The sequence below is a fragment of the Heteronotia binoei genome, chromosome 2, assembly GCF_032191835.1.
Source record: "Heteronotia binoei isolate CCM8104 ecotype False Entrance Well chromosome 2, APGP_CSIRO_Hbin_v1, whole genome shotgun sequence".
Taxonomy (NCBI): Eukaryota; Metazoa; Chordata; class Lepidosauria; order Squamata; family Gekkonidae; genus Heteronotia; species Heteronotia binoei.
Window position 1 is genome coordinate 176,472,475 of NC_083224.1, and position 27,529 is coordinate 176,500,003.

At 46.1% G+C, this 27,529-nt stretch overlaps 1 protein-coding gene across 1 annotated transcript; it reads left to right on the top strand.

The window, feature by feature from the left end:
* Positions 1-908: 908 nt before the first annotated feature.
* Positions 909-23,831, top strand: LOC132566964 (zona pellucida sperm-binding protein 4-like). The gene is made up of 12 exons (XM_060232510.1): positions 909-1,187; positions 4,378-4,499; positions 5,015-5,114; positions 8,015-8,170; positions 10,116-10,303; positions 11,452-11,549; positions 13,114-13,241; positions 14,152-14,341; positions 19,139-19,286; positions 21,437-21,524; positions 21,764-21,871; positions 23,641-23,831. The coding sequence occupies exons 1-12, from the start codon at positions 1,013-1,015 to the stop codon at positions 23,796-23,798; spliced, it is 1,659 nt and encodes a 552-aa protein (XP_060088493.1). The 5' UTR covers positions 909-1,012; the 3' UTR covers positions 23,799-23,831.
* The last annotated feature ends 3,698 nt before the right edge of the window (positions 23,832-27,529 follow it).

Sequence of the window (27,529 nt, forward strand, 5' to 3'; positions counted from 1 at the left end):
AAGCTATTTTTTTTTAGATAGATGCACCAAATTTGCAGTGTAGCATTCAGCGCCTTTCCTCAAAATACCCTCCAAGTTTAAAAAGGATTGGACCAGGGGGTCCAATTCTATGAGCCCCAAAAGAAGATGCCCCTATCCTTCATTATTTCCAATGGAAGGAAGGCATCTAAAAGGTGCACAATCCCTTTAAATGTGATGGCCAGAACTCCCTTTGAAGTTCAATTATGCTTGTTACAGCCTTGCTCCTGGCTCCACACCCTATGTCTCCTGGCCCCACCCCAAAGTCTCCTGGCTCCACCCCCAAAGTCTCCAGATATTTCTTGAATTAGATTTGGCAGCCCTAACACACACATAAAGGGTTAGGACCTTGTTTTCTCCAGGCAATTGGCAAGCTTCCCCTGCCCTGATCCTGGATTCATTTACTTGGCAATATGTTGGAATGTACAAAGTCACTGTATGGACAATGATACTCCACCTAGGAATCATCTCTGTCCACTCATATATAAGTCCAGGGTGTAGGATCACAGCCGCACAGCATGATGTGTTGAATATTTACTCGGATGTCAGTTGCATTGTGTTTTATGGGGTTTTACTCTCAGGGAAGTGTGCATTGGGTTACAAACCTCCAACTTGAGTCTATGCACATTTGCTTAGAAGTAAGCCCCATTGAATTCAATAGGAGTGACTTCTTGGTAGGGAAGCCAACAGGCCTGGATAAAAAGTGCCCTGTTATTTATTATTTATCTTAATGCTATGAAAAGGTTCAATGACCCATTTCTGCACCTTAAGCCTTTATTAAAGAGACAGGATATTTTCTCCAGGCCTGTTGGCCACCCTGAAATCCTAGGAAGGCTCCATGGATTATAACCTTCCTTTGCAGGTGTGTCAATTGATGGAGGCATGAGATAGGGAGGGTTAGTTTAGTGTAGTCCAATCACGTTTCTCCCAAGGGTATAACACCCCTGTGAACAGCAGGTAGAAGGTAAACATCTGGGCATGTGCAATTACCAGGATGGGGTTGCAGGGAGTTTTGTTTATCTGGTTCCTTTTGGGGGGTGTCCAAGTGAATATGGTGGAAGCTGCTGGAGCTAACTGGGATGCTGGTTTGCTTAGCTGTAACAAAGGCAATTTAGAGCTCCTTTTATTACCAAATCCTCAAGCTGCTGTCTCCACAATAAGAATTTTGGGTGAGTTTTATCTCTCCTCCCCCCGGGAAGCTGGGCTACTTGCTTTAACAATTTCTGGTTTATTGTGGGCAGATAGAAAATAAGTGTGGTTTTGATGCATTTTATGTATTTAAATGAATTTTCTCTTTCCGAGGACTTTTTTTGAGAAGGAACGCACAGGAACACAGTTCCAGCTGGTTTGGTGTCAGGGGGTGTGGCCCAATATGCAAATAAGTTCGTGGTGGGCTTTTTCTAAAACAAAAGCCCTACTCTTTCCTTTTTCAAGATACTAATGGTGGAGTAGAAGAACATTAATTTTGAACAGTAATAATAATAATAATAATAAATTTTATTTGTATCCCGCCCTCCCCGCCGAAGCAGACTCAGGGCAGCTAACAGGACATGGTATGCACCATGATTTTACATAAAACAATTTTAAAATACAATTAATAAATATATTTAAAAACAGTTACATAAAAATTTAAACTACAGTAAATTAAGGTGCTATTCAATAGATGTGTTCCGATGGCTGGATGTCGTTTTCAGGGTTCCTTATAAGCTTGCAGAAACAGTGAAAAATAATTGCTATTAAACAGTCAGTCGTATTTCTCATCCCTACATAGCCTTAAGGCTAATTGGGGCTGTATGAACCTGCAGTTGTGTTCTATAGATGGATGGTTTTTGCTGTAACTGTTCATAAAGTTTGCTGTAACTGTCTCATAAAGTTGTTCTGGTAATACATACAGGAAACTGTCTTATACTGAATCAAACCCTTGGCCTATCATCTTTCAAGGTCAGTATGGTCTGCTTAGACTCACAGTGACTCTCCAGGGTTGCAGTTTAAGGTTTTTCACATCACCTATTTCCTGGTCCCCTTAAAATGGAGATGCCAGGGACTGAATCTGGGGCTTTCTGCATGCAAAACAGAAACTCCTTTACTGAGCCACATCACCTTCCCTGTGAGCTGATATAATAAGGGGAGGGACATAATTGCTACTCTGAAGTTGGAGGGTAGCATAGGGGTGCCATTGTTGGGAAATTCTTAAAAATCTGGAGTTTGCACATGAACACACATAAAGCTGCCCTATACTGAATCAGACCATTGATCTATCAAAGTCAAAATTATCTACCGTACTGAGTCTGGCAGTGGCAGTCCAGGGTCTCTGGCAGAGGTCTTTCACATCGCCTACTGGCTGGTCTTTTTTACTGGAGATGCCAGGGATTGAACCTACAGCCTTCTGCATGCCAAGCAGATGCTCTTCCACTGAGCATCTGCCCCTTCCTGAGAAAAATGCTTTAGGAAGGTGCTGTTTGAGGAGGGAGCTCAGCAGATAAGTAATGCTATAACTAAAGTAAAATGCATAAGACCTAGGAGCTGGGGTACTCCAGGTTCAAATCCCTACAGGGCCAACAAAGCAAACATGGTAACATTGGGCCTCTCGTTCTCTGGGTGGATGCAAAGTAGAAAAGAGAATAGGGATGTCAACTCTGGGTTAGGAAATCCCTGGAGATTTGGGGAGTAGAGCCTGGGAAGTAGGGTTGCTAGCCTTCAGGTGGGGCCTGGGGATCTCCCACTTTTACAACCCATCTCCAGCTGGCAGAGATAAGCTCCCCTGGACAAAATGGTTGCTTTGAAGGGTCAGCTCTATGGCATTGTACCATACTGAGGCACCTCATCAAACCTTGTCCTCTCCTAGCTTCACCCCCAAAGTCTCCAGGTATTTTCCAAAACAGACCCAGCAACGCTACTGGGACAGGTGGGGTTATAATGCCCTCCAAAGCAGCCATTTTCTCCAGGTGAACTAATGTCTGTAGTCTATAGATCAGCAGTTTAAAGCCTTGTATGGCCGAGGACCAGCCTACCTGAGGGACCGTCTCTCCCCATATGAATCCCAGAGGGCACTGAGGTCAGTCGGAAAAAATAAAATGACCATCCCTGGGCCGAGAGAGGTCAAGCTCCAGAACACCAGAGCACGGGCCTTCTCAGCTGCGGCCCCTGCCTTATGGAATCAACTTCCGGAGGAGGTGCGGGCCCTGTGGAACCTTGATCAGTTCCGCAGTGCCTGCAAAACTGTCCTCTTTAAAAGAGCATACGTCGGCTGCTGAATTACTATGAATTAAGGACCCGCCATCATGGTCCTGCTCAAGGACCTACATTATCACAGAATTACTTAAACTGGCAGAACCAGCGTCAGAATGCCACCATTGCTGCCAGATTAATTTAAATTAACTTAAACAATGAATTTTTAAATATTAACTGGTTTTTATAATGTTTAAATGTTTTTATTGTTAAACTTAAAGTTTTTATTTATTATTGTACATGTATAAAAGGTTGTTAGCTGCCCTGAGCCGCCTAGGCGGGGAGGGCGGGATACAAATAGAATTTATTATTAGTAGTAGTAGTAGTAGTAATCTTAAAAGAACTCCAGTCCTCATCTGGAGGCTGGTAATCCTACACAGAGGCCATGGCGGGTCACTGCTACTGTAGATTTGCATCTGTGTTTAAAAGTGTTCAAGGTGCTTCCAAAGTCTGCTGCAATGGACCAAGCACAAAAAAATATATTGTTACCCCCTCCCTGGAAACCTGCATTTTAATATAGTGATTGTAAAAGGCTTTTGAGAGCGGGCGGTTGGCATGAAGAGTCCTCCATTTTGGGAGCAGGAGGAAGAACTGATACACTTCATTATAAATTAAGGGAAGCCTCTACTTATATTATAGGCTGTTACCTAAGAAATAATATAAGCCAGGTGGCTGTAGTGTTTCTGAAGTAACATAAGTTTCTTGAAGCTAGCTTTGTATGTGTAGGGTTATAGTTTGGAGGTAGAGTTAGAAGTTTATTTGGTATACAAAGCAGAAATTTTGCTTGGACAGCGGTGTAAATGTCTGGGATTAAAGATGGCATTCCACAAAAATATCCTTGGGTAGGTGCTAAAAATAAAATCCTAATAGTACCAAAAAAAAATTCCTGATTTGTTGGGCTATGTGAAGGCCAAATTTAAGAAATGTCTTATAAGAGAAACTGGCAATAAACTTCCCCTTCCAAAGACTTGTTCACTTAAGTGTGGTGAATTTCATCTCCTTGGCCCTCCCTTCCTTGGGACAAGGGTTTAAAGATAATGTTATGATAATGGCATCAGAGATATGGTAGTGGGTGGGAAATGTCTGGGGACTGTCATTCTCAAAACATCTTGTTACTTTAACCCCCTCCAGATGCTGAAGGCCAGCCCCACCCCTTGAAGAATGACTCGAGCTGTGGGGTTTGGGTTGCCCCAAATCACGATGGCTCCATGGTTGTGAAGATGGCTGCTTCTGGGTGTTACGTCGAAACTCATGTAAGATCTTGATGGTTAAAGCAACCTTGCACAGTTGGGGTGGGAGGAGTGAGTAAGCGTTCTCTTCCAGTGGGGAGGCCACACACCTAAGAACTACCAGTTTATATCTCCCTGTGTCTGATATGTCTTTTGGCATTAATTTCCTAATAACATTTGTTGTGATGGGGCCTATTTTAAAAAGGGATCAGTACCTGTGTATACATGGACAGTGGATTCTCACTGGGTGCATCCTGGTTCAGTTGGTTTGCCAACCCTCAGGTGGTGACTGGAGATTTCCCAGAATTATAAGGGGTCTCCAGGTGACAGATCAGATTTGCTGCTGTTTCCAGAATGGGAGCCCTAGCCCTGTCTGTAAACAGCAGAGTTTTTGTTTTAGACACTAGAACCACCTGACAGATCCCCCATTTAGTTTGCGCATCTCTCCAGAAGCAATAGCTGTGACTATATATCATCTCAATGGCTTGCAGATTCACATGATGGCATCCAGACTACTGACCTGGATTTCTTCCTTCTAGGATGGAAGCTACCAAGCAGTGATCCAGATTGAAGGTGTGAGAGCCAATGGACAGAAGACCTCCTATAAAGAAGTGCTGAAATGCCCAGAGACCTTTCTAGGTGAAGTCCAGTGTTCTGGCCTCTATAACCAGAGTTCCCAGTATATGAACTAGCATTTAATGGAGGGAAACTAAGAAAATAGTCCCCGTAATTCAGGGATCCCCCAACACTTTTGAAGCTGCAAGCATCTGAGGAACTTTAAGAGGGGATGGGAGCACCACCTAAAATATCTGCCCCAGGAGGCAGAGCCAACCCCAAAATGGCTGCCTCAGGAGGTAGAGCCAATCAGAACATCTCCCACCTCATACCTCCTGGGAAGGAAATCCTGGAGCAGAATGGATCCACACACTAATGAAAACCCAGCTGCTTACCAGTCTTCCTCATTCTCCAGTGAAAAATGCTGTCATTTGAATGAGGGAAGCCAGTTTGGTATAGTGATTAAGTGTGTGGACTCTTAGCTGGGAAAACCAGGTTCGATTCCCCACTTGCAGCTGCTGGAATAGCTCTTGCAAGCGTTGTCCTTGAAAGGGCAGCTTCTGGGAGAGCTCTCTCAACCCCACCTACCTCACAGGGGAGGAAGATAAAGGAGATTGTAAGTCACTTTGAGATTGTAAGCCACTTTCAGAGAGAAGGGCGAGGTATAAATCTATGGTTGTTTCTCCTTCCCTTTCTTCTCCTCCTCATCCTTCTTTTCCTCCTCCTCCTCCATCACAACAGGCCCTGAAAAATGTGATGAGTACTACAATGCCAAAGGGCACCATGTTGGGAAACATTCCTGTAATTGAACATCCGGTCGCCCAGCCAGTTGTCTCTGTTGGAAACCATCAGTCCTTAGCAGCATCTGTTTCTTGCAAAGTGTGTCCTAGAGGACAGCCTAGGTTGCCTTTGTAATTGGCCAGGGTGGCTCTCTTGGGGGTGATGTTTGCCAGGAAGCTAGCAGCAGGCAACTTCCTGCAGTGAGACGCAGCTAGGTCCTCCCCATCCCTCCATCTAATAGCACTGTCCAATGGCCCATGACTTTATTTTGAAGCCTCTGGTAAGTAGCTGTATTGACAGGATGTTGGAAAGTACATGATCAAAATACAGGGAACCACCTTGCATCTTCAGCAAGGCTGGCCCTGCCACTAGGCAAACTAGGTGATTGCCTAGGCCGCTAGCCTTCTGAGGGCTCCGCGTTGAACACCCATGTGACTCGGTGATGTTATCAATGGGGGGGACATCATAAGTTAGCCTTGCCGAGGGTGCCAGATGCTCTAGGGCTGGCCTGGTCTTTAGGGGGGGTGGAATCCAAAACTAGTGATTGCGATTACCAAGTGTCTCAAGTCAGTGAGCCTTAGCATTTGAAATAGTTCATGCTTGCATCAGTCAGAATGTACACTGCAATCTTAAAGGTTTCCAAAAGGCAGCAGTGGGAATTATACTGCAAAAGCAATATCCATTTTTCCTCTATGTAGCTAGTTCTGATGTGTTTCTCCAACATTCCCAGAACAACAATTGAGGCAAATAGCCTCTTTCCCTACTTCTCCTTCTCCCATTTCAATCTTTAAAAACCAGTTGTTTGAATCCCCCGTAAGGAATTTGTTTTCTTTAGTGGCCAAGTTTTGTATATTTTGGGGGAAGAGCAGGAATTCTTAAATAACTCTCAGGTGTATTCTGAGAACACAAAAACTGCAGGCAAAGCTAATTCCGGCACGAAGACTGTTTTGCAAGCAGAACTTTGTCCTGGGCAGCTGCGGACTTTCCTGCTTGGAGTCTAAACTACTGCAAGATGTTGCAAGAAAACCCCCTAACCTTGGCAGCTGGGGGCCCAATCTTGACAATGCTGACTTTGAATGGGCTTGCACAATTCAAACAACCGAAAACCAAAGTATTGCAGATGAAGCATGACAAAACTTTTTTTGGCTACTTGAATGAACTGGCCAAGGTGCAGGAAGGAACTTCTCTCTCTTTTTTTCTTTTTTTGCCTGTCTTTCCCATACTCTCCTGACAACAAACCCTGTTCTTTCCTCCTGCCCAATGAATTGTCCTCAGAACCAGGCTCTGCAAGACCTAATTCAGTGCTGCAGAGCCTGCAAAACAGATGTTCTGCCAGATTTGTGGTTGAGATGGAGATAGTCCACTTGTAACAACCTCCCCTGCTCTGTTCTACTCTACTTATTTTGTTTGTTCCCCTTCACTACTCACTTGCTTTAGTATTGTTACAGCTACAGAAACGCCAAGCCATAGTTCTTTGGGTCTAGTTACTAATTGTGCTACAGACTGCCACCTAGTGCTGGTATTAAGTGATGTTTTATATAGGTTTTTAACCATTGCACTGTCTTAATTTGGTCAATTTGCTGTTTATCCATTGTTGTAACCAGTGTTCCCTCTAAGCTGAGTTAGCGTGAGCTAGCTCACAGATTTTTCGCCTCCAGCTCACACATTTTTGTCTTAGCTCAGGAAGGATGACCCAAGAGCACACTCATTTTTGCAGTAGCTCCCAACTTTAATGCCAGTAGCTCCCAACATTAATGCCAGTGGTGATTTTGTAGAAAAATAGGTGGTGGAGCTCATTCATGGATTGTTATGCAGCTGCAATACTATTCAATGGACAAGAAGGTGGAACTCTCAGAAGGAGGAAGTGGAACTCTCAGAAAGGTTCAGGAGCTGTGCTCCTGTGAGCTCCCACTGAATCTGAGGCCTGCCAGTAGCTCACAAAGCAGACGTTTTGCTCACAAGACTCTGCAGCTTAGAGGGAACATTGGTTGTAACCCACCCTGAGCCTGCTGTGCAGGGAAGGGTAAGCTAGAAATCAAATGAATAAATAAATGTCACCAGTCCTTAACAGCATCTGTTCCTTGCAAAGCGCTGAGCTAGATCACTTGCATAGATTGCCTCATAGTTGGCTGGGCTAGTTCTCCTTGACCAGGAGGCTAGCAGCAGTCCATATTAACCCCCTCTCTGCCTTCCACCCTCTGCAGCACTGGATTCTCCTGCCCCTAGCCTGTGTTCAGCCGTCCAAGCCCCCGACAGACTCCCATGCTCAACCTATCAAGTCAGCCAGGGGGAATGCGAGGACCTGGGATGCTGCTACAACGCCAGAGACAGGGTGGCTCCTTGTTACTATGGCAACAAAGGTGGGTGCAGGGGCAGAGGACCACTTGCTTCTGGGTGGGAGAGCATCACTGGAGCGTGTGGAACCAACTGCCAATGATGGTCTTCGTATTAACACAGTACTGCCTTATCTCCAGAGCTGGAGATTAGGACTGCTGCATCTGCTATAGCCGTGGGGCTCAGATCCTACGTGGGAAGGAAGCTCTCTGAATACTTGAATGGGCGGAGCCTACTGCAAGGGTCCTTCATCAGGATGTGGGGCAGGGAGGTAGAAACTTTGGCTTTAGGCGGGGTTCATTTTGCTGCCTATGACTGGGGGGGGGGGGGTCAGGGTGCAAAGCATTATAAGATGAGTACAGGATGTCTACCATTATGTCTCCCCCTTTGGGTAAGTAATTGTTCAAGCACCATGAGGACTAAGGCCTTTACAGTGACTCCTTAGCATTCTAAAAAAAAAGGTAAAGGTAGTCCCCTGTGCAAGCATTAGTCGTTTCCAACTCTGGGGTGACGTTGCTTTCACAATGTTTTCACGGCAGACTTTTTTTGGAGTGGTTTGCCATTGCCTTCCCCAGTCATCTACACTTTCCCCCCAGCAAGCTGGGGACTCATTTTACCGACCTCAGAAGGATGGAAGGCTGAGTCAACCTTGAGCCGGCTACCTGAACCCAGCTTCCACCGGGATCAAACTCAGGTCGTGAGCAGAGGGACGGTGGCTCAGTGGTAGAGCATCTGTTTGGTTCAATCCCCAGCATCTCCAACTAAAAAGGGTCCAGGCAAGTAGGTGCGAAAAACTCAGTTTGAGACCCTGGAGAGCTGCTGCCAGGCTGAGTAAACAATACTGACTTTGATGGACCCAGGATCTGATTCAGTAGAAGGCAGCTTCATATGTTCAGAACTTAGGATTGCAGTACTGCAGCTTTACCACTCTGCGCCATGAGGCTCTTCTTAGCATTCTAGTAGAAGCTAATAGCCTTCCTTTATATTCTTCATGGCTAAAGAGCCACATACAAACTGGATTCTGGCTGTTCTCTCTCTCCCAGAAGGCCATAGGATGCTGGGGTGATGGGGATCTGTGAACCCTGGCCATCTTTTTCTTCTACCGTTTTCTTCATTCATTGTCTCAGTGGCCAATTTCCCCCCCAAAGATTGGAGTGGGTAGAAGAGCAGGGATCACTCTGTTGGAGATGGCCAGGCACTCCACAATACGTTTTGGTTTTTCATCATTAGAAAAACGTCTTGTAACTCCTCAGGTTTGGACTTGGCCTTCTTTTCTTGTTTTATTTTAAAGAAGGCTTAATGGGGGTGCAGAAAGAAGGTGGGAGATGGGGTATATAAAAATTAATCATATAAAATACTTACATTTATGTTATATATAATGCATAAATCAGAAACAGGGTATTCCACAATGATTCACTTCTCAACTCCATCATTATAATTTTTAACATAACAGGCATTATTGCTGCTACATCAGAGAGGAATGGATTTAGCCTTTTATGTGGCTTCTTCCATGTGAAGATGTAGGCAGCAGTAAAGACTTCTGCTGTTCTCTTATCCTAGAAGCAGGGCTTTTTTTATAGAGGAACTCCTTTGCATATTAGGCCACACACCCCTGATGTAGCCAATCCTCCTAGAGCTTACAGGGCTCTTAGTACAGGGCCTACTATAAGCTTCAGGAGGATTGGCTACATCAGGGGTGTGTGGCCTAATATGCAAAGGAGTTCCTGCTACAAAATAAGCCCTGCTTAGGAGTAATAAGTAAGGATGCTGGGAATAGCATACAATGAAGAATGAACCTGCTGTTGGCAAAAAAAAAGGCCAGTTTGGATGTGGATTCCAGCCTTGGCCACATAAACCTTGACATCATTTGGGTGGGGGCTTGGTGAACACCATGTATGCTGCTGCAAATCCCATGCGTGGCTGCTTCATCCTTCCCTGGTTTATTTGGTTTTTCTTTTCTTCCTCCCTTAGTGACAGCCCACTGCACCCCAGAAGGGCAGTTCTCCATTGCTGTCTCCAGGGACGCAACCCGTCCGCCTCTCATCTTGGATTCTGTGCACTTTCTGAGCAGCCGAGGGAGGGAGTGTGCCACAGTAACCAAGACCAACACCTTTATCCTTTTCCAGTTTCCACTTTCTGCTTGTGGAACAACTTTGAAGGTGCAGTAAAAGGAAGGGACATGCCAAGGTTGTTCATAAAACTCCTTCCAGAGGACTGGTCCCCATGCAGCCACAAGTGATCTATACAACAAATCGTGTAGATCAGGGCCTCCAACCTTTTTGAGCCTGCGAGCACCTCTGGAATTCTGAGATGAGGTAGAGAGCGCAACCACAAAATGGCCACTGTGGGATTTGGAACCAACCACAAAATGGCCACCATGAGAGGAGCCACAAGTCCAGAGGACAAGATGGATAATTTTTGAAAATATACTGGGGAACCTTGATTTAGGGAGAGAGTTGAGGTGGTGTCACTCAGGCAGCAGCTGACAATCAGCTATATAGTGCCCCCCACACAGCCAATTGCACTTGCCAGTGCACTGCCCCAGTCTCAGCCAGTGCTGGAGTAATCAGATGTAGGGGGACAGCCCTGCCCTCCAACCATCTAGAACTGATTGCCTTGCTCACTGTCTGAAACTACCCAACTTCTCACCCCTGGGGATTTATCCTTGACTTTTGGCCAGGGCTCCAGGCTGCTCCTAGGAGACAACATAAGAGAAGTCATGTTGGATCAGATCAATGGCCCCTCCAGTCTAACAGTCTGTCGAACAGTGGCCAAACCCCCCCCCCCAGGTGCCCTCAGGTGGTCCATCAGTGGGGCCAGGACACTAGAAGCCCTCCCACTGTTGCCCCTCCCAAGCACCAAGAATATAGAGCATCACTGCCCCAGACAGGGAGTTCCATCAATACACTGTGGCTAATAGCCACTGATGGATCTCTGCTCCATATGTTTATCCAGTCCCCTCTTGAAGCTTCTATGCTTGCCGCCACCTCCAGTGGCAGTGAATCCCATGTGTTAATTACCCTTTGTGTGAAGAAGTACTTCCTTTTATCAGTTCTAACCTATCTACTCAGCAATTTCATTGAATGTCCACGAGTTCTTGTATTGTGAGACAGGGAGAAAAGTACTTCTTTCTCTGCCTTCTCCATCCCATGCATAATCTTGTAAACCTCTATCATGTCACCCCACAGTTGACGTTTCTCCAAGCTAAAGAGCCCCAAGCGTTTTAACCTTTCTTCATAGGGAGACAGTGTTTGTGTCCTGCTCCAGGTAGTGGTTCATGCTCACCAAGACTTGTGCTTCTGTTCAGGAAACTGGAAGCCAGCGAGTCTATGAAAATGAGCTGGTGGCGGACAGGCAGGTCCTTGTGTCCCAGTCGGGCTCCATCATCCGGGACAGCAACTTCAGGTAAGGAGCTGCTTGGGCATGTGAAGGAAATGAGTGAATGGAAAACCGTTTTGGGGAGCAAGGAGGAGAAATGAGGGGCAACTGAAATGCCACTGTTCCCAACTTGACTATGGAATGCAGTCCTCTCTAGATCTTGGAGCCTCAAGGATCCCTGCTTGGGATTTCCTGACACCAGGGCTGGCCCTACTATCTGCCCCCCTAGGCAAGGCTAACTTCTGGCACACGCACACACACACCCCGCACTGATGGAAGCAGGCCAGTGGCAGTGCATCACGTGACATCACTGAGTCACATGGGGGTGCCCAACTCAGTGCCCCCAGGAAGCTAGCACCCTAGGCAATCACCTGGTTTGCCTCATGGCAGGGCCAGCCCTGATTGACATGACACGAGCTCCAGTATGCTGCAAACAGACGTAGTGTGCTCCCTCCTCACATTTCTTATCTTGTTGCTGACTGTCCCAAATACAGAGTTGCCAGTCTGCAGGTGGTGGCCGGAGATCTCCTGGAGTTATAAGTGGTCTCCAGACTGCAGAGATCAGTTCACCTAGAGGGGGGCTGCTTTGAAGGGTGGACTCTATGGCATTATACCCCGCTGAGGCCTCTCCCCAGACTTTCTACACCCAGAATCTTCAGGAATTACTCAGTCCGGAACAGGCAATTCTATGGCTGGGCATTTGGCACTAGGTTTTTTAAAACCCCTTTTTCTCCGCTTTAGGGTTGCTAATCCCTTGGTGGGGAGATCCCCTGGTTTAGAGGCCCTCCCCCTCCTTCAGGGTCATCAGAAAGCAGGGGGAGGGGGAGGGAATGTCTGCCAGGCACTCCATTATTCCTTATGGAGACCGATTTCCATAGGGTATAATGGAGAATTGATCCAAGGATATCTGGGGCTCTAGGGGGGCTGTTTTTTTGAGACAGAGGCACCAGATTTGCAGCATAGCATCCAGTGCCTCTCCCCAAAATACACTCCCAAGTTTCCAAAAGATTGGACCAGGGGGTGCTATTCTATGAGCCCCAAAAGAAGGTATCCCTATCATTCATTCTTTCCGATGGAGGGAAGGCATTTAAAAAGTGTGCGGTCCATTTAAATGTGATGGTCCAGATCTCCCTTTGGAGGTCAATTATGCTTGTCACAACTTTGCTCCTGGCTCCACCCCCCAAAGCCTCCTGGCTCCACCCCCAAAGTCCCCTGATATTTCTTGAATTGGACTTGGCAACCCTACTCTGCCTGCACTTATTGCTCTGTATTACAGTTGCGTTCCCTTTGATGCTTAATGCCAGTGAATAACTACTTACTGTTATTGGATTAAGTTTTTTAGACGGTTGGTTTTTACTGTGACTCTGTGCTGCTTGCAGATTGGAAATGAATCTGATTAAGGCTTGGCATTGCTGGAAGGACGGGGGTGTGGCGGTTCTGTGCAGCAGCTGTGATGACTGGAGATCTTTAAGCCGTCTTGCTCTGTATAGGCTGATGAGACCTCTGGCTGTAAAATGGACCACAATAAAATGCAGACACCAGCTTGGTCCATCTGTCTGGCTTTGCTCATCCTTTGCTTTCTATGGCACAGAGTCACCATCCGTTGCAGCTACTCCGCCGAAGCCGCCTTGCCCGTCAGCATCCAGGTTGCCACTCTGGCGCCACCTGCTGCCGTTGCCCAGCAAGGACCGCTCACCTTGGAGATGAGATTGGCACGAGGTGAGTTCTCCTCTCCCAAAGAGGCAAACAGAGCTGGTTGGGCAACAAGGTGAGGTGGGGATGTTGTACAATTAAGCGGGACAAAACCATTCTTATCCCACACTGGATTCTCCATGTAAAGAAGAGCCAGTTAATCAATTAATGATTTATTACTCTCATGGAGCAGTAGAAAGGCGGGGGAGAAAAAGCAATTAAGTCTTGCAAACATTGACATGTGTTCTATAACTCAATGCATAGAAGGCTGAGAATTTATGCTTCTTTACACCTGCAGCCTGTTTTGATCCCCAGAAGGAGCACTCCCAGGTCTGTTAGATGGAGGAATTGCAGCACTTGGGGGGGGGAGCAGAATGAAGGTGGATAAAAGGATGAAATCTCTCCTCCTTCCTCTTCTGTGAACCCCGAGGAAAGGACTTGATTTCATCCTCCTATCCCTCCTTGCTATATAGCCTGCTGGCCTTTGCAGCTGTTCTCTACATGAATCCTACAACCCCAGGAAATGATCTTTCCAAGGCTTTTTTGGTAGAAAAAGCGCAGCAGGAACTTATTTGCATATTAGGCCACACCCCCTGATGCCAAGCCAGCCAGAACTGTGTTCCTGCTCAAAAAAAGCCCCGGATCTTTCTAGGGGCTAGAGGGGGCTGCGTGAACAGAAGAATGTGAGGAGAAGTTTCATGTGGGTGGATGGTACATATCACCGTTCCCCAGCAAGTGCCCTTACTCACATGCCATAATCTTTTCACACACTCAAGGATTTGGGTGTGCAAAAGTGAGTGACTTGGCATGGCAAGCAGAGGGATCTAAGTTCAATCTCTGCCATCTTCTGCCTGAAAACTAGTTTGCCAGTTTGCAAAGTTCTGGAAGGATTCTCCTTATGTATGATGCTACCTGGCTCCTTCCTCCCTCTCTCCAGATATGGAGTACTCCTCCTATTATGCTGACCTGGATTACCCTGTGGTGAAGGTTCTCCGTGACCCGGTCGCCGTTGAAGTCCGCATCCTTGGGAGGATGGACCCAGCATTGTTTCTGGTCCTGCATGAATGCTGGGCCACACCAAGTGCCAACCCCCTGAAGAAACCAGAATGGCCACTTCTGGAGAATGGGTCAGTATGTGCTACGTGATCCTGGGGTACAACTGATGGCTGAAAGGTATCCAAAAGGAAGGAGGCATATTGGTGGTTTGTGTTGCAATTGGAGCATGCTTGTCTGAATGCAGTCTATGAGAACAATGGCTCCATTTGGATCATGTGAGACTGTGGCTTGGTATGTTCTAGTATTAACTGTGCTTTGAGCTTTTAGATGCAAACTAACTGTGGATGCAGAATCCTTATTTTGTCATTGCTTTTCCCTAGCTAAATGAATTTTTTGCCTCCGTCTTCACTGTAGAAGACGAGAACTTTTTGCCCGCCCCAGAACCACTAATTTTGGAAGGGGTGTTGAAAGACCTGAGTCAGATTGAGGTGACAAATGAGGAGGTCCTACAACTGATAGACAAATTAAAAACTAATAAGTCACCGGGTCCGGATGGCATACATCCGAGAGTTCTGAAGGAACTCAAAGTTGAACTTGTGGATCTTCTAACAAAAATCTGTAATCTTTCATTGAAATCTGCCTCTATTCCTGAGGACTGGAAGGTAGCAAATGTCACCCCCATCTTTAAAAAAGGTTCCAGAGGAGATCCGGGAAACTACAGGCCAGTCAGTCTGACTTCAATACCGGGAAAGTTGGTAGAAACCATTATCAAGGACAGAATGAGTAGGCACATTGATGAACACGGGTTATTGAGGAAGACTCAGCATGGGTTCTGCAAGGGAAGATCTTGCCTCACTAACCTGTTGCATTTCTTTGAGGGGGTGAACAAACATGTGGACAAAGGAGACCCGATAGATGTTGTTTACCTTGACTTCCAGAAAGCTTTTGATAAAGTTCCTCATCAAAGGCTCCTTAGAAAGCTTGAGAATCATGGAGTAAAAGGACAGGTCCTCTTGTGGATCAAAAACTGGCTGAGTAATAGGAAGCAGAGAGTGAGTATAAATGGGCAGTCTTCGCAGTGGAGGACGGTAAGCAGTGGAGTGCCGCAGGGCTCGGTACTGGGTCCCATGCTTTTTAACTTGTTCATAAATGATTTAGAGTTCGGAGTGAGCAGTGAAGTGGCCAAGTTTGCGGATGACACTAAATTGTTCAGGGTGGTGAGAACCAGAGAGGATTGTGAGGAACTCCAAAGGGATCTGTTGAGGCTGGGTGAGTGGGCGTCAACGTGGCAGATGCGGTTCAATGTGGCCAAGTGCAAAGTAATGCACATTGGGGCTAAGAATCCCAGCTACAAATACAAGTTGATGGGGTGTGAACTGGCAGAGACTGATCAAGAGAGAGATCTTGGGGTCATGATAGATAACTCACTGAAAGTGTCAAGACAGTGTGCGTTTGCAATAAAAAAGGCCAATGCCATGCTGGGAATTATTAGGAAGGGAATTGAAAACAAATCAGCCAGTATCATAATGCCCCTGTATAAATCGATGGTGCGGTCTCATTTGGAGTACTGTGTGCAGTTCTGGTCGCCGCACCTCAGAAAGGATATTATAGCTTTAGAGAAGGTGCAGAGAAGGGCAACTAGAATGATTAAAGGGCTGGAGCACTTTCCCTATGAAGAAAGGTTGAAACGCTTGGGACTCTTTAGCTTGGAGAAACGTCGACTGCGGGGTGACATGATAGAGGTTTACAAGATAATGCATGGAATGGAGAAAGTAGAGAAAGAAGTACTTTTCTCCCTTTCTCACAATACAAGAACTCGTGGGCATTCGATGAAATTGCTGAGCAGACAGGTTAAGACGGATAAAAGGAAGTACTTCTTCACCCAAAGGGTGATTAACATGTGGAATTCACTGCCACAGGAGGTGGTGGCGGCCACAAGTATAGCCACCTTCAAGAGGGGTTTAGATAAAAATATGGAGCACAGGTCCATCAGTGGCTATTAGCCACAGTGTATGGAGCACAGGTCCACCAGTGGCTATTAGCCACAGTGTATGTGTGTATATAACATTTTTTGCCACTGTGTGACACAGAGTGTTGGACTTGATGGGCCGTTGGCCTGATCCAACATGGCTTCTCTTATGTTCTTATGTTCTTATGTCCTGGCTTCATAAACTCCCAATCTCAACAGTGAGAGCCAGTGTAGTGTAGGGGTTATGAGTGCTAGACTGAGATCTGGGAGATCCAGGTTCAAATTCTCAGTTTGCTATGGAAGCTTGCTGGGAGACCTTGGGCAAGTCACACATTCTCAGCCTAACCTACTTCACAGGGTGGTTGTGAGGATAAAATGGAGGAGAGGAGAATAATGCTGTAAACTGCTTTGGATCTCTATTTGGTGAGACAAATACGATGTTCCCTCTAAGCTGCAGAGTCTTGTGAGAAAAAATTCTACTTTGTGAGCTATTGGCATTAAAGTTGTGAGCTGCTGCATAAATTAGTTTGCTCTGGGGTCATCCTTCCCGAGCCAAGACAAAAATGTGTGAGCTGGAGCTAAAAATCTCTGAGCTAGCTCACGCTAACTCAGTTTACAGGGAACACTGGGTAGACATCTGTCCCTCTGGCTTGGTACTGTTTATTCTGTTTCAGGATTTTAACTTGGCCTGTGCTGGAGCCCAGTCACTTCTATTGTGCCAAGCTAAATTTGAACCAACGCCGCATGTCTTTTCATGACAGTTCCAGTGATTGTTCCACAGACTTCTGCCAAGCGTTCTTTTAAAAAGAAAGAGTTGTTAAACTGGCTTGACCTTAGCTTTAAGTTTAAGCGGTAGGATGGTTTAGGGGTGTTGCTACCCAGCACCAAGCTCTTAAACCCTGGGATGCACCGCACATGACCCACCAACACCTGCAATGCAGTTCAAAAGCCCGCCCCCCCCCTTAATGATTCATAGACATTGCTTGAACTCCCTGCTGGGAACCAGTTGCAGATCTGAGCAGGGGCCAGCTCATTAGTGTTGCAGTGCCAGCTGGGTGCCAATTAAACAGCACTATTAGGAGATGGGTGGCGATATCTAAGCAAACTGCCTAGAGGCATGTATTTCCAGTGTACTCTGTCTTGACTTTTCCACATTCTCATTTTACTACTTGTTAAGTTCCTGTTCTTTTTTGGGGGGGAGGGTCCTGTTCTGCATGTGTTTTTTGCTCCCTCTAGCAGTCAGTTCAAAGGCAAATAGGTTTCCCCCCTGTGTATTTCCTTGTAAATTAAAAACACAGGGGAATAAACTGGGGGTGGGGGACCTGTTTGATGTCAGGTTGACCACTAGAGGGAGCAAAACAAGTGCATAACAAGAAAAAACAAACAAACCCTGAAGAAACAGGAACTTAACAAATAAGATGAAAATGTGGAAGAGCCACCTGTTAAGATGCTAATAAAACTGGCAGCCAGGTTCTGAATAGTGAAACTGAGTGGCAACTGAAGGGTTAAAGCCATTTTCCTTCCTTGCATGAGCCTAAGACAAACTGAGGCTGCGCAAGCCTAAAACTTGCAGAGTGTGATGGTAATTTTCGCTTTGTTTGACCCTAAGTGTTGCTGAATCTCCAGCACTCCAAACTCTGATGGGCATGATGATACTATGGGACAGGTGTTGTCCCATACTTTCATAATATGGCCTAAATAAGCAATCTGATCAAGGTTGCTTCTGGTCCTTGTAAGTGCATGAGTCGTTGCTCAGTTGACAGGTGGATCACTAGCACAGGCACACTTAAAATTGCAGTGCTTGCTTCCTCAGCTGGAATCTGCAAAATGAGCTATCTGAAAATATTTCTACTAGTGGAGAACTACTGGAATATTGGTTTACTTTAAAATGTTAAGCAACATTGCTCTGTTGAGGCCTCTTAATGCTTGACCAGTTTCTCATTAGGTCCATAACAAGGACAGAATGATTGCAGGGTTGGAAATGTTGGTGCATTTTGATAAGTTTAGCCACAAGAGCTGGAAACTTAACTTTCCGTTTTCAAAAACTGAAGGCCATTTTTTTTGTCTAAATATCCTGATGTAAACCACCTTGAGCCTTACCTAGAGATGTAAAATTTCCGGAAATTTTATAGCTTGGAAAACCACCCAGTTTTTTTTCCAGAAAAAAATGGAAATTTTCAGAAAAATTGGAAAAAACATGCTACATTAGCATTTCTTTTTTCTTTTCCAGATTGAAAGTCATTCTGTTACTTTAGGAACATAAAATATAACTATGGACAATTTTACTTGGCATTAAATTATCAAAACTAGCATATTAAAAATATAGTAGATCCAAACAATTATTACAAACAGAATTTAAAATTTATTTGTAATTGTAACAAATGGAGCAACAATCTCCTGAACTGTTTACTAGTTTATGTGGAGCAGACAAAAAACCTCCACAAAACCGTTTTTAAAAATCCAGAAGTAACAATTATTCACATTTCCTCTCCACAGTATTAGATAAAAATAAAAAAAACTCATTCTCATAAAAAGAATTGAAGAGGGGGGAAGTATTTAGAAGGGAGTGTAGGTTTCAATGAATGGGCATGACCTAGGACTTGCTTATCCTCAGTGCACAGAAATTAGAATAATCTGATACCATACATATTTTTTAGAAATGATTTGGAAAATATTTGAACACCTAGTCTTAAAATATTCATCATGTTAAAATAAAACGTTCCATAATCATTTTTTAATTTTTTTTTCAATTTTTCCAATTTTTTTGGGGGGGGGGGAAGGCTTCAAGGAAAAAACGGGGGGGTGGTGGTTTTTTCCAAATGTTTCTAGTATTTTTCTGGGCCTTCACGTCTTTAGCCTGACCTGCAGGGAAGAATGGCCTAGAAATCCAAAGAATAAATAAATATCGCTATATAGATAATGACTAATTACAAAGTCCTATTTCTTATCCTGTGTTTAGATGCCCCTATAAAGGAGACAACTACCAAACCCAGCTGGTACCCGTCCAGGAAGACTCGGGGCTGCAGTTCCCCTCCCACCATCAGCGCTTCATCGTCAGCACTTTCACTTTTGTGGAAGCTGCTTCCCGAAGGATGCTTACTGGGCCGGTAAGACTTGACATGGGTGGGTTGAGGTGGCTACACAGAACTGCAGGAGAGCAGGTAGATTCAAGTCCAGTGGTACCTTAGAGACGTACAAAAAATTGAGGGGTGTAAGCTTTTGAGAGTCAGAGCTTCCTTCATCAGATACAAGGTGGAACTGCAGGAAAAGCTCTCGAGTGAGCTTGTACCAGTTATTCCAGAACTAGTGCTCTCTTGGTGATGAGCTTTGAGTGTCATGCTGGACAAGCATGTCTGAAACAAGCTGCTCTTAGGCTGGCTGGATCAGACTGGGGAAAGAAGAAGACCGCAGATATATTCCCCGCCCTTCTCTCTGAATCAGAGTCTCAGAGCAGCTCACAGCAGCTCACAATCTCCTTTATTTTCTCCCCCCACAACAGACACCCTATGAGGTAGGTGGAGCTGAGAGGGCGTTCACAGCAGCTGCCCTTTCAAGGACAACCTCTGTCAGAGCTATGGCTGACCCAAGGCCATTCCAGCAGCTGCAAGTAGAGGAATGGGGAATCAAACCCAGTTCTCCCAGAGAAGAGTCCACACAACCACTACACCAAACTGGCTCTCTTAAGTGTCCTTTTCATCTTCAGACACTAATCTGTTGCATATGGGGGGGGGGGTGGTTCTCTGGGGTTTTCCCATTTTTGCTGCACCTACTGATGGCAACAGGGCTTCCGCTTGGCAATCATGCCAAAGGGTAGGACTTCTGATGAGACTCCTTAACTGGAAACTGTAACACTGATGCAATAGTATATTACTAGTAATAACTGTCTGACATCAAGTCGTATCCAACTCATGGGAACCGTGCAGTTTTCAAGGCAAGAGGTGAGCAGAGGTGTTTTGCCATTGCCTCCCTCTGCACGACAGTCTCCACCTTCCTTTGTCGTCTCCCCTCCAAGCACTGCCTATGGCTGACCCTTACCAACTTTCAGAAAACCTCAAATTCCCCCTTGGTGGCACAGGAGGGGAATGTCTACTAAGGCTGTGTCCACGCGGCAGGACTAGGAGACCCCAAACTTGCCATCCACAGGCAGCCTTCCCAACTTGGCTGCAATTTTTTCTGAAAGATCACAGCCAAGCAGGTTTGGGGAAGATGACGTACAAGATGGGGAAAACCCCGGAGGAGCAGTGACAGCACCACAAGGCTGTGGGAGAAACCCTGCTTCAGACAGTATCCATACAGCACCTGTGCTGCCAAAGCAAGCACCAATAGTATATGCAATAGAACATTAATGTATTAAATATGCAATAGTATATTGTGCTGGATGCTTGGGCATGCAAACTGTGCCCAAAGTAACCACTCTCTTCCTGCTCAGGTTCCTGAATTAACCTTGTGCAGTCCCACGTAACTATGGTTGCCAAGTCCAATTCAAGAAATATCTGGGGACTTTGGGGGTGGAGCCAGGAGACATTAGGGGTGGAGCCAAGATCAAGGCTGTGACAAGCATAATTGAACTCCAAAGAGAGTTCTGGCCATCACATTTAAAGGGACGGCACACCTTTTCAATGCCTTCCTTCCATAGGAAATAATGAAGGATAGGGGCACCTTCTTTTGGGGCTCATAGAATTGGACCCCCTGGTCCAATCCTTTTGAAACTTGGGGTGTATTTTGGGGAGAGGCACTAGATGCTATACGGAAAAATTGGTGCCTCTACCCCAAATAACAGCCCCCCCCAGAGCCCCAGATACCCGCAGATCAATTCTCCATGATTTTCTATGGGAATAAATCTCCATAGGGAATAATAGAGTTCCCAGCAGACATTTCCCTCCCTCCCCCCCCCCCGCTTTCGGATGACCCTGAAGCAGGGGGAGGGCCTCCAAACCAGGGGATCCCCTGCCCTCACCTGGGAATTGGCAACCCTACACATAACTGTGAACCTCCTTTGCTTTTCCTGGTGTGTCCACTGCAGTCTGGGGACCCCCACCACATGTACCTTCAAGGAGGATTATAGTTAGAATCCAAATTCCCCATCATCACTGCTGCTAAATCTCAGCATGATGTTGTTGCAGTCTTCCCGCTTACAGGCTTCATAGAGGAGGTTGGTTGGCCACTGTGTGAACAAAACACTGGACTTAGATGGGCCTTTTTGGTCTGATCCCACATGCCTCTTCTTACGTTCCTTCCTCCTTGTCTACAAACCCAGGTGTATTTCCACTGCAGTGCCTCGGCCTGCGTACCTTCAAGACAAGAGAGATGTATTGTCCGTTGTGAGATGTCCGCTCCAGGAAGAAGTGAGTCTCAGCTTGTGGGAGGGAGCTGGTCTACCTCACAGGGTTGTTATGAGGCAAAAATGGAGGATAACAATGTAAGCTACTTTGGATCTCTATGGTGGGGGGGAGGGAGTCAGGATGTCAGTGAATTGGTTATTTCAGAGACAGAAGATTCCTTGTCCATAATTTTAGGATCCAGCACCTCTCTGTAGGCCTCTGAGCTGCCCAATGTAAGTAAAATCTTCTGCTTCTCCTTCCAGGACAAAGAACAGCAGAGGAACATCCAGAGGAACAGCTGATCTTGGTGACCTTGAACGGGCCTGTGAATTTTTCCAGCCCCCAAGAGGCAGAAATGCTACCTCACCAAGGTAATGTAGCAGGGTCGGATTAACAATTAGGCCAAATAGGCCTTTAGGGGCCCCGGGCCAGTTTCCCCCCTCCAGCCTGCACACGCAGTCAGCAACTGAGCCGCCCTTTGCCCAACTTGCCTGATGCAGCTGCTGCTAGAGTCATCACCAAGTTTGTCTCTCTCTACCTCTCCCCCGCAGCTTTGTCAAAGGGGCTTTTGAGAAGGTGGCGGCAGCAAGGGTGGCAGGTGGCAGGGCAGGCGCTCTGACTCTGAGAATTTGTGAGGGGCCCCCAAGGTTTTGGCTGCCTCGAGGCCTCCACAGGGACCCAGAAGTGATGTCATCGCACCGGCAATGTCACACAGCAGCCATTCTAGGCATTTCCGGGGAAACACTATGTTTTTCCCGGATGCTCTAGCCATTTGGGAGGAAAAACTATGGTACCTATGGAAATGCCGAGTGGCCGCCACGTGACATTGCCGTCATGATGAAATCACTTCCAGGTGATGTCATTGCACCGGTGATGTTGGGGGGGGGGGTTCCTCCCACTGGCCCAATGTGGACCAGTGGGAGGGGAACCCCTGCCTGGACCGTGGGCTTGGCGGCTCTACTTTAAGAACAGCTAAGTTTAATTCTGGGTATAAGCTTTTGTGTGCATGTGCACGTCTTCTGGTATATCTTCTGGTATTCTGCACGCACACGAAAGCTTATACCCAGAATTAAATTTTGTTGGTCTTAAATGTGCCATAAGACTCGAACTTTATTCTTTCACTTCACACCAACATGGCTGCCCTCCTGAATCTGCCTTCATTCTGAATTGTTCATCTGCTGCTTTCTATGTTTGGGTGACTAAGGCTGCTTCCTTGTTTCGTCTTTAATATACCATCAGGCTAGTGGCTAGTTCCAGTTAATGCTGGCAACCCTATTTTTCAAACCTTGTAATGATTTGTCTCATGGGCAGAGGACACAAGCGCAAAACCACTTGAACACCCTATGCAAGCATCTAGAAGAAATGCACCTGAAGTTTTTATCGGTTCAATTCTCCCCCCTTTCTTCAAATGGAAAAATTCTTCCTCACTGTTTTGGAGGAACAAAACCTTATGTTTATGATCAGACTGTCTTCCTCTCCCCCCCCCCCCCCAAATGGTTGCCAGCTCTGGTTTAGAAAATACCTGGTTTTTTTGGGGGGAGGTACTTGAAAAAGGCGGGGTTCGAGGAGAGGAAGAATGTCAGCAGGGTATAATGCCACAGAATCCACCCTCCAAAACAGCCATTTTCTCCAAGGGAGTTGATATTGGTTGTCTGGAGATCGGCAATCCAATTGAAGTGTGGAGAACTAGGGATTTATTCTCACATAGCCTTCAACCTCCATTAGGACCAGCACAATGTTACTGATGAATCAGGCAGTTGCCTATGCACCAAGCTTTCAGGGGCACTAAATTTTGTTGTTCAGTCGCACACTTAAGTCCAACTCTTCATGACCCCATGGACCACATCCCGTCAGGCCCTTCTATCTTCCACTGTCCTCCTAAATTTGCTCAAATTCATGTTTGTTGCATCGATAACACTGCCTAACCATCTCTAATTTTACTTCGTTAATTTTGAATGCTAAGTCAATGGGAGGGCACCAAACTCACCATTCAGGTACAACACCCAAAATCCCGCATCTGGCCCTGCCTTCAGGGGATTGAATGCTACAATTTTAGGGGTAACAGTGGTTGGGGGTTCAGGGTTACATGGAGAGAAATCTCTTCATTTGGGAGTAACTCTTTTCCTTTCCCCCCTTCTAGGACTTAAAAGGCTGTCCCAAGACAGCTCAGTTCAGTGGGATGCAGCCGTGGTTCTGGCAGCGGGAATTGCAGCGGTGTTAGCTGTGGGTGGCCTAGCAGCTGTAGTTCTCAAGAACCGCTGGGGCAGCAGAGAAAAAAGATTATTTCGCTGTGCATAAAGAATAATAATAATAAAAAAAAGTTCAAACCTGTTCCAGTTTTCTATAGTGTCTGACTGTGAGACACAACAAAGCTATAATCCATTGAGGTTGGTGTTTCTATATGGACAACAGATCAAAGCGGTGTGAGGGGAGTTTACATGAAATAAATTGTCCCATTTGCCCACCCACAAATTCTGGGATTCAGGAACCAAATCCTTTGTGCCACTTTTTGTTTGCGTGTGCTTGTGTTGAGGAGACAAGAATCCTTTCGCGACAACCAACATGAGACCATTTTAGTGCTAACCGAAAATTTTATTCTTGGTCTGCCTTGGGGGCAAAACAGCCTGTAGGAATTTGGTGGCCATTTTCCCAGGTTCAGAGGATGTAGAATCCCAGTGTCATTTGAGGTGCAGATCCACAAGAGGTGTTTCTGAAGATTTTCCTCAGCAGTGGGGCGGGAGGACGGGGAGCTGGAGATGCAAAAGGGAGAATGGTTAGATGTCTTTTGCCCAACATCGCATGGGTAAAAGCTGGCATGGGATGGTGTTCTGTACACCCTGCTGCACTTTTTGCCCTTGTGTAAGTCACCTGCTTTTCCCCTTTCCTCATAGGATTTCTAGCCACAAAGAAAGCTGCATGATTGTCTAGGCCAGAGGTGGCCAAACTGGGGCTCAGGAGCCACATATGCCTCTTTCACACATACTGTGTGGCTCCCGGAGGTTGAGGAGGAACTTCATACAGGCTTACTCTCAAGCAAACATGAGCAGCACCACAATTTTAGTTAGCCTCTAAGAGCTGACCCATAGGTAGGTGACTATTTCAGCAGTGTGTGAAGCAGGGAAGGAGGGGGAAATAGGCAGGCTTGCAGGCTCTTCTCTTCCACCATAGAGGTCGCCTGGAGACCTTCAGCAGGAAAAGAGAGCCCAAGGGAGAAAAGCAAGGACATAGGAGGCAACTGCTGTAAGAGCTCTCTCAGCCCCACCCACCTCACAGGGTGTCTGTTGTGGGTTGGGGGGAGGTAAAGGAGATTGTGACCGCTCTGAGATTCAGAGTATAGGGTGGAATATAAATCCAATATCCACCACTACCCTATGTGCTGCACAAATTAAAAACACTTATACTACCCCACAGCTCCAGGCAGCTTACCAATCACAATTTAAATCATACAGAAAAAAATAAAACCCTAAATATCCTTTCCCTCCCTCCCCCCCCCCCCATTAGAGATACTGCTTTGTGACTCTAGGTTTTGAGTCGTGAGTAGAAACTGGCTTATCTGAATCCACCTTCAGCTGCTTCTGCATTGTGTCTCCCCCCCACACACACACACACACCTTGTGTCCAAACTGGCATGTGGATTTTTTAAGAACAGCTTTACAATAGCATGTGCCAATCATCCTCTCCCCTGTGTGCTCTTTCCCAAACCTGCTTTCCTCTGTTCTCCGTGGAAACAGCACACTCTAAGTACACACTGTACCATCTAAATTAGAAGGTACACATCTTCCAAGATTCTTCTCACCTTGCTGACATTTAGTTTCTGGATGCTCTTATGCCTGCTATTTTTCTTGCTTGGCCAACTAGAGAGCTCTTTGAAAATCATTAAGTGCTGAAGCATTATAACACATTACTGACTTTTTAAAATGTTCAAACTTTAAGCACTGCAGGGGGGAAGATGGCAGTTGATGGAAGAAGCTACGCAGAAAGCCCCATGGCAGATGAGCCACTGCGAACACCTCTGCAGTTGCAGCATGAACAAACACAAAATGGAAGCTTTCTCCCTAGGTGGCAGTTGCCATTCTTCCCTTTCTATGGTCCCTTGAAAGGCAGTTAGCTCACCATCATGTGTTCCCGGAGCCTTTTTGTAGAAAAAGCCCAGCAGGAACTTATTTGCATTTTAGGCCACACCCCATGATGTCACCATTGTTTTGCACAGTTTTGTAGAAAAAGCCCAGCAAGAATTTGCATATTAGGCCACACCCTCTGGCGCCGAGCCAGCCAGAACTGCATTCCTGTGCGTTCCTGCTCAAAAAAAGCTCTGTGTTCCAGACCAGGAAACAGCTCCTGAACTGAATTTTGCTCTTGCATCCATTTTGCAGCAAAAAGTGCCAACAGAGGACCTAAGAACCCAGCAACCATCTCTCAGGAATACTCTGGATTCCTGTGCTAAATCTGTGGCTGGACTACGTGACCTCAGGAGGGATGGTGGCTCAGTGGTAGAGCATCTGCTTGGTAAGCAGAAGGTCCCAGGTTCAATCCCTGGCATCTCCAACTGAAAAGGGTCCAGGCAAGTAGGCGTGAAAAACCTCAGCTTGAGACCCTGGAGAGCCGCTGCCAGTCTGAGTAGACAATACTGACTTTGATGGACCGAGGGTCTGATTCAGTATAAGGCAGCTTCATATGTTCATATGACCTCCAGGGTCCCTTCAACTCAGAGCTTTTTTATAGAAAAAGCTCAGCATGGACTCATTTGCATATTAGACCACACCCCCTGACATCACCATTGTTTTGCACAGGGCATTTTTGTAAGAAAAGTCCAATATATTTGCATATTAAGTCATACCCCCAGATGTCACCATTGTTTTGCACAGGGCTTTCCCCATATGTACCCCAGCACACACTACACTCAGGCTCTCAAAATCTTTTAACAATCCTTGGGCCAAAAAAAGTACGGTTGGCCACCACCAGGGCCAGGGTTTTTTCTGTGGTGGCCCCCACATGGTGGGATGCCTTTCCAGAAGAAATTAGAGCTCTGTGGGACCTGGTACAGTTCCGCAGAGCCTGCAAAACCAAACTCTGTCTACTTGCATTTAACACCTGAGACAGGCAACCACTACATTATAATATTTACACCATAGCGCTGAGAGCCCAACCAGCGCTATGACAATCTGAGCACCAACACAACAGTAGTAATAAAGTCAGCAATATCATGTGAGCGCCAAAGCAATAATAGCAGCGATGGTAAACGAATCTTGGATGATCGGTTTATAGTTTTGTAAACTGTTATATTGTTGTTTTATTATATTGTCTTGTATTTAAGCTGAATTGTTGCTTTAAAATGTCGTTAGCCGCCCTGAGCCCGTAAGGAGAGGGCAGGATACAAATCTGATTAAATAATAATTAAAAAATATTCACACACACACCCGACACCAAGCCAGCCGGAACTGTGTTCCTGTGCTTTCCTGCTTATAAAAAAGCCCTGCTTCCACTACTAAATACTTCCTGTGCTATACTTACAGGTCTTGCAAATGCATGAAGCTTAACAGCAATTTTGACCATTCAAATTTAGACAATCTCCTGAGTATGTAATCTGTGTATTCTGAGCCTGGGAGGCATCTAACAATCCTCTCTCTCCCCCACCTCAGTAGTGTTTGGGCTTCCTTGGACTATCATAGACTCCACCTCCCTAGCAAACTGGGTATTCATATGGGAGTCTTGGAATTTTCCAGAAGGCAGTAGAACATTCCCTAAGGCTTGATGTTTTCCTCTTGAGGCCGCACCCCCTGTTCTGTTGACAGGAATTCCAGCAGGTTTTTTAAAGTTCCATTTTCACGCACAAGAGAGCTCCGTAGGCATGACAATTGTTTTTAAAGGCTGGGGGGCTTTAGCCATAGAACTCCCAGCGCATCGATTCGCTAGTTTGGCACAGAGGGGGGGTTGTGGATTGGAGGAAGTTTAATAATGAAGCTTCTCCTCACCTGGGGCTGTGCATCAAGGATCCATCCAAGAGTCACTCCCTCACGGGCCCCTTGCTG